Genomic DNA, 16,784 nt, shown 5'->3' with positions numbered 1-16,784 from the left:
AGAGCAGGAATCATCAGTCAGAGAAGCGACAGCGCTGGAAGTTACCACTCAGCCTGAAGACAGAAAATCCATCGATATGAATCTAAACACTGAGGTCTGAAGCTGGTGCAGCGCCGTGGACTGGAGGCGTCATAGATAGATAGATAGATGTCTTCTGTCCGTCTGTCTGTCTCGCTCTGTTGAACTCGATGACTCCGAAATGCCTCGAAGGAATTTCTTCAAAGTTCACGATCGCTGACCTCACGAAACAGGTTGTTTTGGCTATAACTCAAGAATGTATATGCTAATTATGACAACAATGTGACGTCATGATGTTCTGCAGAGAGAACACTTTTCTGGACATGATTTATCACACAACGTGAGGCTTCTAGGTTGTAATCGTTTCTATTTGCTCTCCCGTGGACAGGTTGTTGTCTTTGTGTGTGCTCATCATCGGGGCGCGGCCATCGGTGAAATAGTTGTGGTTTGTAAGGAAGTGAAGGAAGAAAACAAAGTGCAATGACAAATGTTAGAAAAACAAGGCTTCGGATGACTGGTGTTGTGAGTGAGTTTGTAAAGGGACTAAATGAATGGATGAAATCAATTCATAAAAGTTTATGTTACTTATTTATCCGACGCTTTAGCTTCAACTATGTCCTGGTATTCTCAGATGGGATTAATTCATAAATAATCAGTGCAAATTCTATTTTCATCTAAACTATACTGTCACAGAATTTAATCAAACCATTATCATTAAAGCAGCATTTCATTTTTCCTTACTTTTGATATATCTGTACATATAGCATGTTGTAAATGTGTGGGGGTTGTATTTCATGACGACAGTGTGTGACAGCGCCCACTACAGGGGATGAAGTGTGTTTTATTTCCAGTGTGTATTACATGTGGTCTGCGCTGTGTGGGAGCCACACTGAGCGAAATGTCCCGGATCAAAGCCACGGCAGAAAAACAGGAAACGAAACAGTTCAGACAACAGATGATACACGTTAAAAACACAGAGATGATTTAAAGCCCCAGAGCAAGTGGGGGGGGGGGGGGGGCAACGTTTGAACCCGAAACCCGCGCTCCATTTCCAAACCAGACAAGGCCTCTTTCTGTGCCGCTCCACGTCCTGTTCACCGCTCATGTCCAAACCTGCAGAGAGAGAGAGAGAGAGAGAGAGAGCGAGAGAGAGAGAGAGAGAGAGAGAGAGAGAGAGAGAGAGAGAGAGAGAGAGAGAGAGAGAGAGAGCATGATGCTGATCTCCTGTCACACACACACATTCCCCCGCCTCCCTCCTCCTCCTCCATCCTGCTGCAGTCCAAAGCGATGAAGAACAATGACTCCATTCAGCTCTTGGGTTTCAAAGTGGAGAGAAACCACAAAGTGCCTCAGAGAGCGGGTGTTGGGAGATGGAGGGATTGGAGGGGGAGGAGAGAGAGAAGGAGGGCGGGTGTTTTCGCAAATATGATAAATATGATAGAGAGAGAGTAGACGGGGAGGTGGGGGGTGGCGGGTTGAGGGGCTCGCACCAGCCCAAGAGGATTTGCCACGTTGTGGGTTTGAGTGCCATCGCTTTTATTTGTTCTTACAAGGAATCAAAAGGTTTCAACATGGAGGATCTAGTTTCGATTTTTTCCATCATCCATCAATCTCTGAATATGAATCAAAAAGAAAAGCATCAACTTATCATATCACTGCAGAGGGAAGCAGCAAGTTTTTGTTATAAATGTTTTAACAGGGTTTCCAAAGGGCCTTCAAACATCGGTAAATACGTTCAAATATGATGTATTAGGTCTTAAAAACAGGGTTAATGAATATTCAAGTTCGTGTTGGCAGGATCTGCACACGCCTGTAATCTCAGAAAACATCAGGCTCGGGTCCGGTTCAGCTAATTCTCAGTCGGGAAAGGTTTGGCCCGAGCTGCACTCTAACGTTTAGGTAGGTCTCCGTCATGTCAATATTCAAACTCTCTTAAAGCACTTTTAGCTCCTTTACAACCCTGTAAACTCACTGTCGGGACATCTGAGCACCATTAAAGTCCAGCGTGGAACCACAAGAGCATTTGGAATAAACAGGCTTTGTTGGTGACGCTTTTTGATCAGAAAACGAAACCGGCGAGTGGGACGGACCGAGCGCTTCAGGGCCTCGTCTTCATTGTGAAGACATGGGAGGAGAAGAGGTGGAGGGGGCTGTGGTGGTGGTTCTGGGGGGGTTCTCCTGTTTTATGAGGGCTCTGGTGGTTGGTAGGAGTCAGCTGTTCCCTGTTAAACCTCCACACTCAGGGTAGGGTGGGGGGGTAAAGTTTTTATTCACCATGTCAGAGAGCAGCCTGGAGGTCCCTCAGGGCACCTGCCTCGGTCCTCTCAGGTTTTCTGTCTTTGTTTATGTAGTTTTTGTCTGTGTACTTCTTCCAGAATAATTAGTATTTTTCCCTTAGTAGAGCAGCTTGTCCTTTTGTCTCTTCTTTCTCCCTTTGTGTCGTACTTTCTATATTTATACCTCCCACGCCTCTTTCGTTTCGTCGGCCTTATCTTAATCAAACTTCTTTCTCACCATCTCCCCTCTGTACTAAAATATCTCATTGTTCCTGCACTGTGATGCTGAACCACTAAACCAGATCGCCTTCAGCTATGAGTGTACACGAGTGTGCGTCAGACGCCTAACTCCGGGCATGCCCATACAGACCCCCCCCCCCCCCCAATCACACACTTACACCAAAGCCACAGAAAGGCAGCAGTGAAACCGAAGACAAAGACGTACACTCTAGAAAATTCTTGTGTCTAGTTTTGGGTAACATACATCTTAACTCAATATTTGTAAACAACCCACACACCACATGTTGTTTGTTTATGCATATGCACGACTGGTTCATATTTGCACTTGTTATGGTTATCCAGAGCTGCACACTGTGATGAAGTGTCTCATTTAGCACAAGTTGGTTCCTGCTCAGTCTCCGTTTGGACCTTCGTCACTTTTAATGACCTTGAATGTCACTTTTTCTTCCGGTGGAGGAGTGTTTTTTTAAATCTAGTCCCCAGGTGTCGTCTGCTGACGAATGATATTGTGTGTCAGAGCTGTCCGTTACTCCTACATCTCCAATGAGTGTGTGTGTGTGTGTGTGTGTGTGTGTGTGTGTGTATGTGTGTGTGTGTGTATGTTTGTGCGGTCAGGTTTCAGAAGCGATGTCACACCAGGTGTGGCTGCCCATCTCCACACCAGGTGATTTCACAGGTTTAGTCAGAGAGCGGATCTCGGTTAACGGATCCTCGAGGAAATGATGTGTAATAATTATAAGAATAAGAATAAAGTAGAAATGGGTGATCAACATTTTTTCAAAGCCGGACTTTGTACTATTACCATATTACACAAAAGGTACAGAATAAATTTCCATAGAACCTGGTGGAAAATGGGGCAAGCAGATCAAATATAGGCATTGATCTGAGTCAGCATTTTATTGATTTTCCACGGAATAATAGATGTAATATAAAATCTCAGCCTATTTAGAGGACTGATATTTATGAATGTGTTGTATTTGGTGCCATTCTAGTTATAAAATACAGTATATCTCTCTCTCCAGTGTAATTAGAGGCTGTCAGGATTCGTGAGCTCTGGTTAGTGTGTGCATCCAGGCTGTCTTTTGAATTTTACGATGTCTTATTACTGTTGATAATAATTATTATTAGCCGTGGGATCTCTTAAGCAAACAGCCCAGGTTGTGGTGTTGCCGTCGGCCGTCAGAAGAAAAGAGGATTGAGTATTTAAATTTGAAATGTGAGACTGCATGAAATCCATTGGCTCTGTTGTGCTTTGCCATAAATCACGTTGCAGTCTGAGCCGAGCGCGTCGGGGGAGCAGTAAAACATTTGGCAGCGGGCGGGGGGAGTGAGGGAGCACGGGATTAACAATGAGTCTGTTTTAACATGAAGCTGTTACTCAAGCTCGCATGTTGACGCAACGCACAACACATGACGGGAAATCACCACAGGTTCGGAATCTGAGAGACGAGAGGTTTTCAAGCTGATTTTTAAAACCTGTCTGTGTGTGAGGAAACAGACGAGTGCAGCTTTTCAGCCAAGATCTGGTCCAGAATGTAGATTTGCATTTGTTTTATGAAAAATAAATGTTGAAAATTCAGAGCAGGTGCAAGAATGTTTTACATTGAAATCTGCTGCTGCATGTTGCTGCTGCATGTTGCTGCATGTTGCTGCTGCTGCATGTTGCTGCTGCATGTTGCTGCTGCATGTTGCTGCTGCTGCATGTTGCTGCTGCTGCTGCTGCTGCTGCTGCTGCATGTTGCTGCTGCTGCATGTTGCTGCTGCATGTTGCTGCTGCTGCATGTTGCTGCTGCTGCATGTTGCTGCTGCATGTTGCTGCTGCATGTTGCTGCTGCATGTTGCTGCTGCTGCATGTTGCTGCTGCTGCTGCTGCTGCTGCTGCTGCATGTTGCTGCTGCTGCATGTTGCTGCTGCATGTTGCTGCTGCTGCATGTTGCTGCTGCTGCATGTTGCTGCTGCATGTTGCTGCTGCATGTTGCTGCTGCTGCATGTTGCTGCTGCTGCATGTTGCTGCTGCTGCATGTTGCTGCTGCTGCATGTTGCTGCTGCTGCATGTTGCTGCTGCTGCATGTTGCTGCTGCTGCATGTTGCTGCTGCTGCATGTTGCTGCTGCTGCATGTTGCTGCTGCATGTTGCTGCTGCTGCTGCATGTTGCTGCTGCTGCATGTTGCTGCTGCATGTTGCTGCTGCATGTTGCTGCTGTATGTTGCTGCTGCATGTTGCTGCTGCTGCTGTATGTTGCTGCTGCATGTTGCTGCTGTATGTTGCTGCTGCATGTTGCTGCTGCTGCATGTTGCTGCTGCTGCTGCATGTTGCTACTGCTGCTGCTGCATGTTGCTGCTGCATAATGCTGCTGCATGTTGCTGCTGCTGCATGTTGCTGCTGCTGCTGCTGCTGCATCATCAGTATTTCTGGAGCCTGAGCTCTCGGGGTGGCCGTCCGCCAACATGTGTGGAACCAGTGAAACAAAGCTTTGGGAGCGTGAGCGGTATGCAGCACCATTAATCAGAGGGAATCAAACAGACAGCGGTGTAAATCAGCACGAGAGGGCATCTCAGTGTAATAAAGTTTCTCTCCGTCTCTTTAACTGGTGGATTTATGTGTCTCACCAAAACAAAACCCTCGTCTTTCTTTTCTTTCTCCAGCAGAAATTGTTCCAACGGTTCCATAACTCAGATTACGTGTTCCCTTCATATTTTTATGATCAATCCAGCAGCTCTGTGTTATTCTTCTGCAAACGTTGAACCCGCAGCCGCAGAATTTACATTTCCTGGCACGGCGTCCTCTCGCTTCGACCTTTGTGTAAACGCTGGCTTTTAGAAACGTCTTTCCACCTGGTCGTCCTCACGCAGGAAGCAGCGGTACAGAGCCTGGGTCCAGTTTGAACCACGGCGCTGAAGTTCCTCTGCTCTGTTGTGTGGAACCGACCCATCTGGTTCAGTTGTTCCTTTGTTGCATGTTTCTGTCTCTTTCTACAAACTCTCTGCTGTCACTGGGTTCTGATCATATTCACCAGTTCATGTGGTCGCCTCGTTCATGTGGCTCAACCAGGAGGTCGCGATTAGAATAGTTGAGACATTTGGGGAAATATGATTAACTCGTCCTGCAGCCGACCCCTAACTGGCCTCTGATGATTTAATATGAAAACCATATTAGTTCGAACATTCATTCTTGTTGTGGGGGAAGCGGAGGGCTCTGTCTATCGCCTGATCACATGTGATGACGTCTTTAAGCTGCGTGTGGAGGCACCAGAGCATTTCCCTCATCTGCCTGCAGGAGATTGTTGTTTGCATAATGCGGTTTAAATCGATCTCAAATAAAAAGCATGATATTTAGACCACAGTAAAATGACTGTCATTGCTTTGTTTTTATATATATTTCTTTTTATAGACCAAACAAGACAGAGAAAATGATTATTAGTTGCAGCTTTAAACTCGTGTCAACATTTTAGAGACTTGTTTGACTTTTCCATATCCTTCTTTCCGTGGTGCTGTGTGTGAAACAGCTGCAGCTTCAGCTCAGTCGATTCCATATGTTGGTGAAAGAGAGAAAGTCTTAAAGCGTATATGAAAGCCTCAGGGTTCCCAGCGTCAGAGCTTCACACTCGTCACTGAGAGCGAGTTCATGCGAGGTTGAGAGAGAACGCTTGATTTGTGTCGAGGCTCCTAAAAGACCAGGATTGTTTGGTTTAAGTAAAGCCCTTGGATTGAATGTGTCTTCATACTGAATCTCTGCAGCCTAGAAATGTGGAAATAAATATTCCTGTCCTCTGTTTCACTGCAGCAGCGAGCAGAGAGAAACCAGGGAACGTTTGAGCCTCGACACAAACCTCAGAGATCATGAAAGATTAGAAATGACAGTTTCTCCCTGAATCACGAATCAAAATAAAAGGCTCTCGCTCTCAAACATCAAACTTCCTGACGTCTCCCATCTGTCCCTGCTGATTAAAGAGGCTCCAAAACTGAAATAAATAATAAATGAAACCGCTTTCCACTCGCTCATGTCAGCCGTCGTTTTGAAACGGCAGTGGACGAGAAGAAATTAAAAAACCACATCGACTGAAGAAATGTCTTTACCAGCCTGTTGCAAAACCATAAATCTTCTGCGTTTTATGTTGGACCAGTTAGTGTCCGTTTAATCTGCCGCTGCTCCACATGCACTGGGTAGAGTTTAAAGCACAAACTCTGCTTTAAGTTCTCAGTTTATGAAAGTCTTACACATCCAGGAACCCCAAAAAATACAAGAAAACAGATCAGAGGTCAGGTAAAATGTAAAAATCTTACAAATCTTAGTGATAACAAAATAAAAAAGCCCCGAACAAGCATTTCACACTGGTTTCTTGTTTCTTCTCTGCATGAGCCATGAATAAAATCAAGTTCCTCTAAATAAAACCTCCTCAGTTTATTTAAGAATAGAAATACTCCAAATGAAACATCTATATGTGACACAAACCTCCCTTCAAGTTGCGTGTCATGGGTTCATGACTTGCCTCCTACAGAAACAGCTCCAAACAATTCATTCCTATAACTTTTAATCTGACGGTTATTGTCCAGTATTCTGAAATGACTGGCGAGGATCTGGTGTGAGAAGCAGATCGATGGAGTCTCGTCCGTCGACCACTTCACACAAAGTCTCGTCTTCCAGAATCTGCGGCTCCCCGCTGAGCTCAGTCCACAGGAAGACGTAAAAAAACAAAACACCAAGGCCAACGGGTAATTTTGTGGCTCTGCCTGTTATCCTTGTTTAGCCTGGGCTGAGCCAGCCTCCACCCAGAGACAGTGTGTGTCTGTTTGTGTGTGTGTGTGTGTGTGTGTGTGTGTGTGTGTGTGTGTGTGTGTGTCTGTGTGGGTGTGTATGTACGTGAGAGAGAGAGAGACTCGTAACTTTGCACATGTTATCTCAGCCTATTAATTTAAGTAACTTTAAAAACCACGATTATGATGGTGCATAATCCACGCTGGTGACACCTAGTGGCCGGAGGCGGTATGTTGTCTGTCCTCACATCCACGTCTTGTGAACACGATATCTCAAGAAAAGCTTCAAGGGAAATTCTTCAAATCTGGTAAAACCGTTCAGTGGGACTCGAGGAGGGAAGGATCAAATGTTTGTGGTCAAAGGTCAAAGCTCAAGGTCGCGGTGACCCTGAGAGCTGATTGAAATACCTCACACTTGTACCTTTGACTTCTTTCCAAAGAGTCGGACACTTTGAGAATAGATTTGATCAAAAAATGACTCCAATGCTGGAAAAGAAGAGGACGGCAAAAATAAAATGTTCATACAAATCATTTAGTTCCATAAATGTGTCCGTCCTCCTCCTCATCACTCCATCATCATCTGAATTGTTCAGATCCACCTGCTTCCTCTCAGAGGATATTTTCGGCTGCTGGGGTCAGTTAGTTTTCTCTCTCGGTGATGAGAAGCACTCGATTAGTGCCAGAGGAGGAAGAGGAGGAAGAGGAGGACGAGTAGGACGAGGAGGATGGGTGACAGTGACAGGAAACATCAGGCAGCTCCACCCTGATAGAGAGAAGAGATGTTCCTCATTTCTGCTGTTCTCACTTCACACTTTTCATTTCAACAGATCCGTCACTCGGCCTCTTGCAGAGTCGATGTCGCAGTCGCACAAAACCGTTTCCTCTGGTTTCACAGATTTGTGGACAAGAGTAAAAGTTGTTTCTCAAAGTTGTTTCACTTCCTGTTTTTCTTGCTGTGGACGAAACATGCAAATTGAAAATAAACTGTGGAATTAAAGTTTAAAAACATGATGAGGATGATGATGATGATGAATTCCCTGTTCTGCGTTTTGCAAAGTACAAAGTGTGACATGTTTCCTTCCTCTTCACCTCCAGCCACCATGAAGAAAAGCAAGGGCGGCTCCAGCTGGACGAGCGACGGGAACCTGATGCTTGGGGGCAAAGTCCAGAACGCGCTGACTCCCATCTCCACGACCATCTCCTCCTCCTCCTCCTCCTCTTCCTCCTCCATGCCCTTCTGCTCCCAGATGACCTCCATGGACGGAGTCAGCTTCTCTGAGGGCGACCTGCTGCTCCAGGTAACACCTCACAGGGAAACATACGAGTCCTGCTTCTCCGAGGCTAGTTTGTCTGATGCAACACGGCCCCACGTGATAACAAAGTGGCCGTGAGACGTGTCCAAGCTTCTGTCGGCTCCCGAACACGAGCTGAAACGCAGCTGGAGCCGAGGTTAGCGGGTGTAGGGAGAGCCGTGCCACCAATCACAGGAGAAAACCTCTCAACGCCGCACGAAACTCCAAGATTCAGCTTTGCCAAAGAGCCACGAAAAGCAGCCGGATGAATGTTGGCAGCACATTCTCTGGTCAGATGAAACCAAAATAAATGTGTTTGGATCGGAGGAGCTCCAGCGGGTTTGGTGCAGCCCGGACGACCAGGGATCTGTAAACTCCGTCTGTGGATCAATGACATTTATAGACTTAAAGGAATTAAATCTCATTATTGACTTTAGTTGCAGTTTATGGGCTTTTTATTAATGTTTAATTTCTTTAATTGGCTTCATTCTTCTTCGTCTCTAGCTTGACAGGATGTTGTGCTCTGGTCCACAGGCGCTGAGCGGCTTCGTGCTGGTGGTGACGGCTGAAGGTTACGTCTTCTACATGTCCCCGACCATCCAGGACTTCCTCGGCTTCCACCAGGTAAGAGCACAGTAACAGTCACAGTCTGCACTTCTTCTTCAGGGTTGAGGAAGTTATGCACAGCTCTGTCTTACTGTAACTGGAACCCACTTCCCCCTGTGGACAAGAAACACATGAGAGTCTGTTTCTCAGAGATTCTGCTGAGTGGGACGTTTGAGATGTTTAGAATTGATTTGTTTCGAATAGAAATCTATTGTCGGCCTCGAGGTCACGTGAGGAAAACATGCTGTTGACCCGGGAGGACCAGTCCGGTCTCAGGAATAACTCGTCCCTGCACAACATGGTGTTTTCACTTCATCGACCTCCTGACCTCTGCTGTTCCTCATGAAACGTCCTTTTCAGACGATCTGAGCGCTGCAGGGATTGCAGGAGTCCTTCTGTCTGTGAAGCAGCGACTTTCACTTTGTGTTCCTGCAAATTTGAGTCTGTCACAGTGAACATTGTGTTCTTCTTATGTCAGTTAGAGGCTGTGACTGTCTCCAAGCACACCCACGTTCCTCCTCCCAGGATTCAGACCTAGACGATAAAAATAACAAGTTGTAAACAAATAAATAAATGTTGCATTGATAGAAACAGGGAGACCAAAGAGCTCCAACATTTAAAAAACACTGTATTGCTCCTTTAGAATAACACATTGAACACGTGGGAGAATGAAAAACTGGAGGTTCGCAGCTTTTCCACGACGATCTGAAGTCAGGATGCTAATCAGGGAAGGAAACGATTCCCCAGCTGCTTGGACTGTTTACCACTGTTATAAACTTTATTTATAGAGCGGCTCTAAGCGCAGTTACAGAGCGGGGACCAGAAGAAACGAGCTGCAGATAAAGAGCAGACGGGCGAGATCGCACCGCAGATAGAAAAAGAGGAAACTGATGAAACTGATTTGTCGATGCCAATGTGCAGCTTGTTCTTTATTTTGAGTTTCAAGGAGATGAAACGTGAAATTAGCTCTGAGGCATTTCAGGCACTTCATTCTGTCTCTGCAGTGATTTTTAAAAACAACAACTCACAAACCTCTCGTGCTGACAAATCCAGACTTGAGGCGTGTTTTGAACTCGGAGAAGCCATTTTTCAGCTCAGACCGACAAGCGGCTTTGTCTCTGGTTTGTTTGTCAGCGGTTGAGTAAGAGAACGAGGTGTGGTCCGCTCAGCACCTCGCTCCCGGAGCACAACAGGGTCTCTGTGTTTTCCAGCCTTAAATCAGTGGCATTCATCCGCCGGGGCATTGTTCCCCCTGCGGAGTGTTTACACTCACATCATCGGTCCTGAACGCAGCTCGCCAGTGCAAACACGGGTCGGGATGGAGCTCGCCACCCAGCCGAGGACTGGGCGGCCTGGAGGAGGGCCAGTCTGGAACATGTGCGCCAACACACACAGGCGGCCATTCCATTATTTAACATTTGTTATGATCACATGTGCTGGCCGTGAAGAGCCAGTGGTGACAGACAGAGACGTCATTTACACTCTCGGGGGGGGGGGGGGGGGGGGGGGTCACATGATTTTCTTTGACATGCAAAGGTCACATCTACTTGATAAGGATAAATCAAGCTGGATTCTTTTATTTTGAAAGCCTCTGTGTGGAGTTTTGAGGGACTTTTAATTGTCTGACTCACGCAAACACGCGCATTTAACATTTTAACCAAACAAAACATACGTAAATTTACTTCCTCTCTGCTTGATTCTGTAAAATAAAAGTTTTCATGATGAGTAACTTGTGTTTCCAGTCGGACGTGGTCCATCAGAGCGTCTTCGAGTTGATCCACACCGATGACCGAGCCCTGTTCAGACGACAGCTCCACTTCGCCCTCAAGCCCAACGCCAGCCAATCAGACAGCAGCGCAGACAGTCCCGGTGAGTGACCACAGGAGAACCGCCGACCCCGGCTTCAACGCCAGGTCCCTAACCATGTGAATATCATGTTTACAGGTGAGAACTCTGCAGAGATCACCACCGGCGTGATGAACTACGACCCCCAGGCCATCCCGCCAGAGAACTCCTCCTTCCTGGAGAGGAACTTCTGCTGCCGGTTCCGCTGCCTCCTCGACAACTCCTCCGGCTTCCTGGTAACAGCCGTCGATCCCCTAGATGAACGCACGTCTTCCTCCTCGCCTCTGCTTGTGTGTGAACTTGTCTCGTGTCCGTCTTCAGGCCCTGAACTTCCGCGGCCGCCTGAAGCTCCTCCACGGTCAGAACCGAGTGTCGGAGAACGGGACTCTGGTTCCCCCGCAGCTCGCTCTGTTCGCCATCGCCACGCCGCTGCAGCCGCCGTCCATCCTGGAGATCCGCAGCAAGACGCTCATCTTCCAGACCAAGCACCAGCTGGACTTCACGCCCCTGGGCATCGACACCAGGTACACACACACACACACACTGACCCGCACATCTGGAAACACACAATGACTCTTTTACTGACTTTATATTTGAATCACTGAGAATCTGAGCTCTAGGACCCAGTCTCTCATGTTGTTGTGTTTCTTGTCCACAGGGGTAAAGTGATTTTAGGGTACAGTGAGACAGAGCTGTGCAACCGGGGCTCAGGCTACAACTTCATCCACGCTGCAGACATGATGTACTGCGCCGATAACCACTTGAAAAGTAAGCTCCCACAAACACCCCCACGTCTGTGAGTGGCACCATTTTTGTCTTCTCTCTGACTGTTTTTTTTTTCTGTGTCTTGTCCAGTGATGAAAACCGGAGAAAGCGGCTTCACCACCTTCAGACTGCTGAAGAAAGGGGGGTTGTGGTTGTGGGTCCAGGCCAACGCCAGGCTGGTGTTCAAAGGAGGGAAACCGGATTTCATCGTGGTGCGGCAGAAAGCTCTGACGTGAGTTAACACCCAAAGAGCCGGAGGGGACGTCCCATCATACACCACAATTATTACTTGTTTAAATAAACAATCGCTTGATCAATTGTTGTTTTGAATCCAACAGAAATATTTGCCTATTTCAGCTTCTTAGAAGTAATTCAAACTTTTGGGGGATTAATCGTTTTGTAACGTCTCCTAAAATCCACAATATTGAGTTTGAAATAATAAACAGCAGAAGACTGGTTCTGTTATTGTTTCATGTAACAGTCTTTTTTCTATTTTCTGCAGAAATGAAGAAGGAGAGGAACAGCTACGTCTCAGACGCCTGCAGCTGCCGTTCAACTTCACCACCGGGGAGGCGCTGCTGTACGACAACACCCCGACCGTGGACATGCCCGACATGCCCGACATGTGCTCCAGCCCCAAGCAGAGGAAAATAGACGAGTTCTCCGTCAGCCCCAACTCCATGCTGGGCTGCATACTGAGCCAGGACCAGTCCATCTACTGTGAACACAACACCAACTCCATGAGCTCCCTCAACGACGCCGCCTTCAAGGACACGCACGCCACCGTCAGCGTGCCCGGAGACATCTGGCCCCACGCTTCACCCAAACCTTCGGGCAATCTGATTAAGTCGGAGGCCATGGTTCAGGACATGATGGAGACGCTGCAGCAGATCCTCGGGGACAGCAGCGTGATCGGCACGCTGGACGTGGAGCCGGAGGAGATCAGGAGCTGGGAGACCATGTTGCTGAGGATGAGCTCCAACTCGTCTGAAATGAGCGAGGACCTGAACGACATCCTGAACAACGACATCCTGTCGTACGTGGAGGAGCAGCTGCAGAAGGAGGGCGGGTTCAAGCTGCCAGATCAGCTGGACATCCCAGCCTCCTTCTCCACTCTGGACCACCCGATCCAGAACCCCAGCCTCGCTGTGGAGCAGAACTTCGGGTGGCCCCTGGAGCCTCAGAGCCAGCTGATCTCAAACGGAGGTCTGATGATGAACGGACAAACGGCGCCGGTCCTGGAGACGATGAAACTCACCCACATGGATCTTCCTCAGTTGGGGTCTTCTGCTCTAAACGGCCCCACCCTTCAGCAGATGGCCTCCCAGCAGATGCTCCCCACGCCTGTCGGCCTCGGCATCGTGGGCGCTCCGGTGACCTTCACCCCCTCGCTGGCGGACTCTCGTGTTCAGACACAGAACGAACTGAGGAGCTTGCAAGTCGCTGCCAAGGAGAACAACCTGGGAGCGTTCAGGCCGACCAATCAGCTTCACCCAAACCAAGTGCCCAACCAGGTTCAGATGATGATGCCCGGCGTGCCGATCGGCCTCCAGGACCAAAGCGGAGACAGAAAGTTAAACCCTGTGTTCAACTTCCCGGGAAACCGATGGAACTCCTCCGTCCAAAACTCCAACCAAGTCAACAGCTTTGCTCAGACTTACACCCAGAATATTTCAGAGGAGCCCGGTTTCCCTGCAGCTCCTCCCCCGTCCAGCTGCCTGCAGGGCCACTTTGCACTTCACACACACAACAGCGAGAACCAGAGACAGTCTTGGCAGCTGGAGCAGCAGCAGCAGCAGCTCATGTCCGGTGGACGCCAACAAATGGGCGCCCGCCTCAACCAAATGTCAGGACTTCAGAGGAATCCTCTTCCTGGAGTCGCTGCGCCACAAACCACTGTCAACGGCAGACCCGTGTTCAGGTCTCCAGAGACTCCCACTGGACCGTTTGCTGTTCAGCAGAACCTGGAGCCGCCGCCTCCTCTGGCCCCTTCGAGCAGTTGTATGTTCGGTAACGCCCCCGTGTCGGTGCCGGTGAACGGAATGCCCCTGGGTCAGGTGAACGCCTGCAAGCAGATGAACGCAACCGGCAACAACCAGATCCTCTCCAATCCCGCCTGCTTCTACCAGGGAGGAGGCTCGGTGCTGGGCATGCCGGCGTTACCGAACCCCGATGAGGCGGCGCTGTCCTGCCAAATGCCCGGCAGCCTGGACCTGAACGGCCTGTTGGTGCAGCAGCAGCAGTATCTGAACTTCACTGAACAGACGCAGGTAAGAATCATTTCAACTGACTTTTAGTTCTTTATCATCTTCTTGATTCCACACCTCCAGCTGTCAGATGTCCTCACCTGTCACGGTTCTTCCTCGCAGATCAACAGCCGTCCAGTCCTCGGGAACAAAGGCTTCCCGTTCCCCTCGCTGCCCGGCGACACCTTGTACTACTCCGAGAACAAATAGGGACGAGCCGCTCGCCACCCGGACCGAGAGCAAAACAAAAAGACTCCTGTCTCTAAACATGAAACGGAATAGACTGAAGAACAGAAACGTGCCCCTGGACAGGAGGAGGAGAGAAAACAGGACACGTCCCCCTCTCTCTTTTTCTTTATTCTCCCAATTAGGACAGAGTGATGAAAGCTTTAAAAATTCAAGTGTGGCTGAGGACGGCTGGTTTGTGGACGAGGAGGAGGAGACGTCTCCGGAGGACGGAAGAGAGTTTGTTTTCATGGAAGAAGAATGAAATCTTTTCTTGGAGCTGATTGGATTGTACCAAAAAAAACTTCATCAGTGATTTGTTTTGTGCAAAGTTTGAGAAATAGTACGTTTGGCAAAACACTGTCACAGGATTGGCTGCAGCTCAGCTGTCGTCAGCCAATCACCACACAGCACTTCTGAATCGTCCCACTTGTTCTCAGTGTTGACCAATGAGAGAAGAACTTCAGTAAATTCACTGTGGCGGAGAGAAAAAGCAGCTAATTCTGCCGACGCTGCGTGAACAGCGGGTGGTGTCTCTCCACAAGGGGGCAGCAGTGAGCCCGTTCTACACTCTGTGCAAATTGGAGATGTTTAAAGATGAGAAAAGACTCGAAGGAGGAAGTAGAACTGGTTGCTTTGGGCGAATGTTTCTCCGGTCTGGTCCCTGAGCTTCACTGTCCCACACACAGTGGATCAGATCAACCCACAGGTGGAGTCTCCTCCTGCTCTTCCTCTTTTCTACTTTCTCAGAAGGATGAAATGTGTTGACGTCTTCTTGTTTTGCTGTTTTTCAAATTGCGTCTCGATTTAGTTCATTTCAACTCTTTACTGTCCCACTGAGGGAGATTTGCTTTGCAGACAGGGTATGTATAAATATATATATATACACATATATATATATCTATAAAAAAAGAAACGCACAACAAAATCACAGCATCATCCTACTAACAGACCGTTTTTTAACAAGATGATCGAGTGAAACCAGCTGCTTGTTAGTTCGTCTCTAGATTTTTTTAAAGCAGTCCGATCTTTTTCACTGAGCCAGTTCTTCTTCTTCTTCTGTTCTTCAATATTTCTGTGTCGTTGTTTTCTTGTTATAGAGGAAAAACAAATGTAGACAGTGCCTTAACCTGACAGACTGTTTGAAACCTTTAAGAGACAGTCTGTCAATTATCTGCAATTTTAAAAAGAAGCCTTTCCATCCGGACTATGAGCAGAGAAAAGGTGTGGTGGAAATTGGTGTTTGAAACCAAAGTGAAACTCGCCCTCGCCTTAACTTCACTCGCCAGTTTTTTAAAGATTTATGCACTATTCCCTTTATTGCCAAAGCATAGTGAAAATAATTCACGAATACTTTTATCAGAGAAGAGTTCCTACAGGTTTTGGTGATGATAGATGCAACAAAAACAACAAGATGCTCTTATAAAGTCATTCTAATGACTTATTATTTTAATACAGCCCAAATTAAATGGATACTAAATATCTATTTCATTAATATTGTATTTAAAGTCGAACTACACTTCCTCAAATAGCAGAACCTGAAAATGAAAAACCAGAATGTTTCCGATACTTGTATTTTATTCTCAGCTTTCCGTTTTCTTCTCCTTCGCTCTGTGTCTTGTGCTTTATGTATCAACGCTGATCGTCCGGCGGCGAGAACGCAGAAGTAAAACAGTGAAAGGCAGCTATTGTATATTTTAAACGAGGAAAAAAAATGGAAAACACTTTGCAAGTTAAACAAAACACACACACACACACACACAACAGGGTTGGAAACGTCAAGTGCCTTTTTTAAACGAGCTCTTCTCGATTGTCTGTGGATCTTTACTCAGCACTAGATTGAAAAGAGACGCTGTGTCACACCTGGTCGCTTCATCCAGTACTGAGCCGTAAAATCACTTTTCCTCTTCAGCACTTCTGAACCTTTGACAACAAACACTTAGTTGTGACTTAGACTTTAGCAAAGTGCTCACAACCAACTTGAACACTTGACTTAAAAAACCCCAAACAAGTCAGTGCAGCCATGTGTGACGCTTGTTATACTCGAGGATACCAAAGGGACAAATCAGACTCAGATCTACGGATTCACTGATTTCTTTAGTTTGTGGAAACACAGAGAAACGATGAGAGATGGAGCAGAATGATTGTATTTGTAGTTTCACGTAGAAGATCTTGTGTCGAGCTGCGTTCACGTCACACGGGGAGTTTGTGATGGCTGGTTTCCAACATGTAAATCCACAGCAACATGTAAAAAGTCCGACTCGGACCCGGGAACTTTATCCAGCTGTTTGTCAAAGAAGCAAACAAAGGAATTAATGCAGCAGAACTTTTATCTCTCTATATTATCATAGCACTTTATTTTGAACCTTTTTAAAAGAGCTGAAAAATACTCAACTTGTTTGACAGTCGATTTAAAAAATCTGCGTTTTCTCTTCATTATCCGCTCGTGGATGTTGACGCTGTTTACATGTTGGAAATCCTCAAATGTGACGTGAGTCTGTTTTCTCTGAGGCTCGT

At 47.2% G+C, this 16,784-nt stretch overlaps 1 protein-coding gene across 1 annotated transcript in view; it reads left to right on the top strand.

The window, feature by feature from the left end:
• ahr2 (aryl hydrocarbon receptor 2) overlaps positions 1–15,183 on the top strand; it is a 48,079-nt gene extending 32,896 nt beyond the window's left edge. Inside the window, exons 3-11 of the mRNA XM_053417388.1 lie at positions 8,384–8,586; positions 9,115–9,204; positions 10,929–11,055; positions 11,131–11,267; positions 11,353–11,555; positions 11,690–11,799; positions 11,887–12,028; positions 12,299–14,066; positions 14,166–15,183. Of these exons, the coding sequence (XP_053273363.1) occupies positions 8,384–8,586; positions 9,115–9,204; positions 10,929–11,055; positions 11,131–11,267; positions 11,353–11,555; positions 11,690–11,799; positions 11,887–12,028; positions 12,299–14,066; positions 14,166–14,252 (2,867 nt within the window). The 3' untranslated portion in view covers positions 14,253–15,183. The remainder of the gene's footprint in view (positions 1–8,383; positions 8,587–9,114; positions 9,205–10,928; positions 11,056–11,130; positions 11,268–11,352; positions 11,556–11,689; positions 11,800–11,886; positions 12,029–12,298; positions 14,067–14,165) is intronic.
• Positions 15,184–16,784: the final 1,601 nt, after the last annotated feature.

Source organism: Pleuronectes platessa, chromosome 24, assembly GCF_947347685.1.
Source record: "Pleuronectes platessa chromosome 24, fPlePla1.1, whole genome shotgun sequence".
NCBI classification, from domain to species: domain Eukaryota; kingdom Metazoa; phylum Chordata; class Actinopteri; order Pleuronectiformes; family Pleuronectidae; genus Pleuronectes; species Pleuronectes platessa.
The sequence above is the reverse complement of the archived record's forward strand: the minus strand, read 5'-3'. Positions and strand labels throughout refer to the sequence as shown.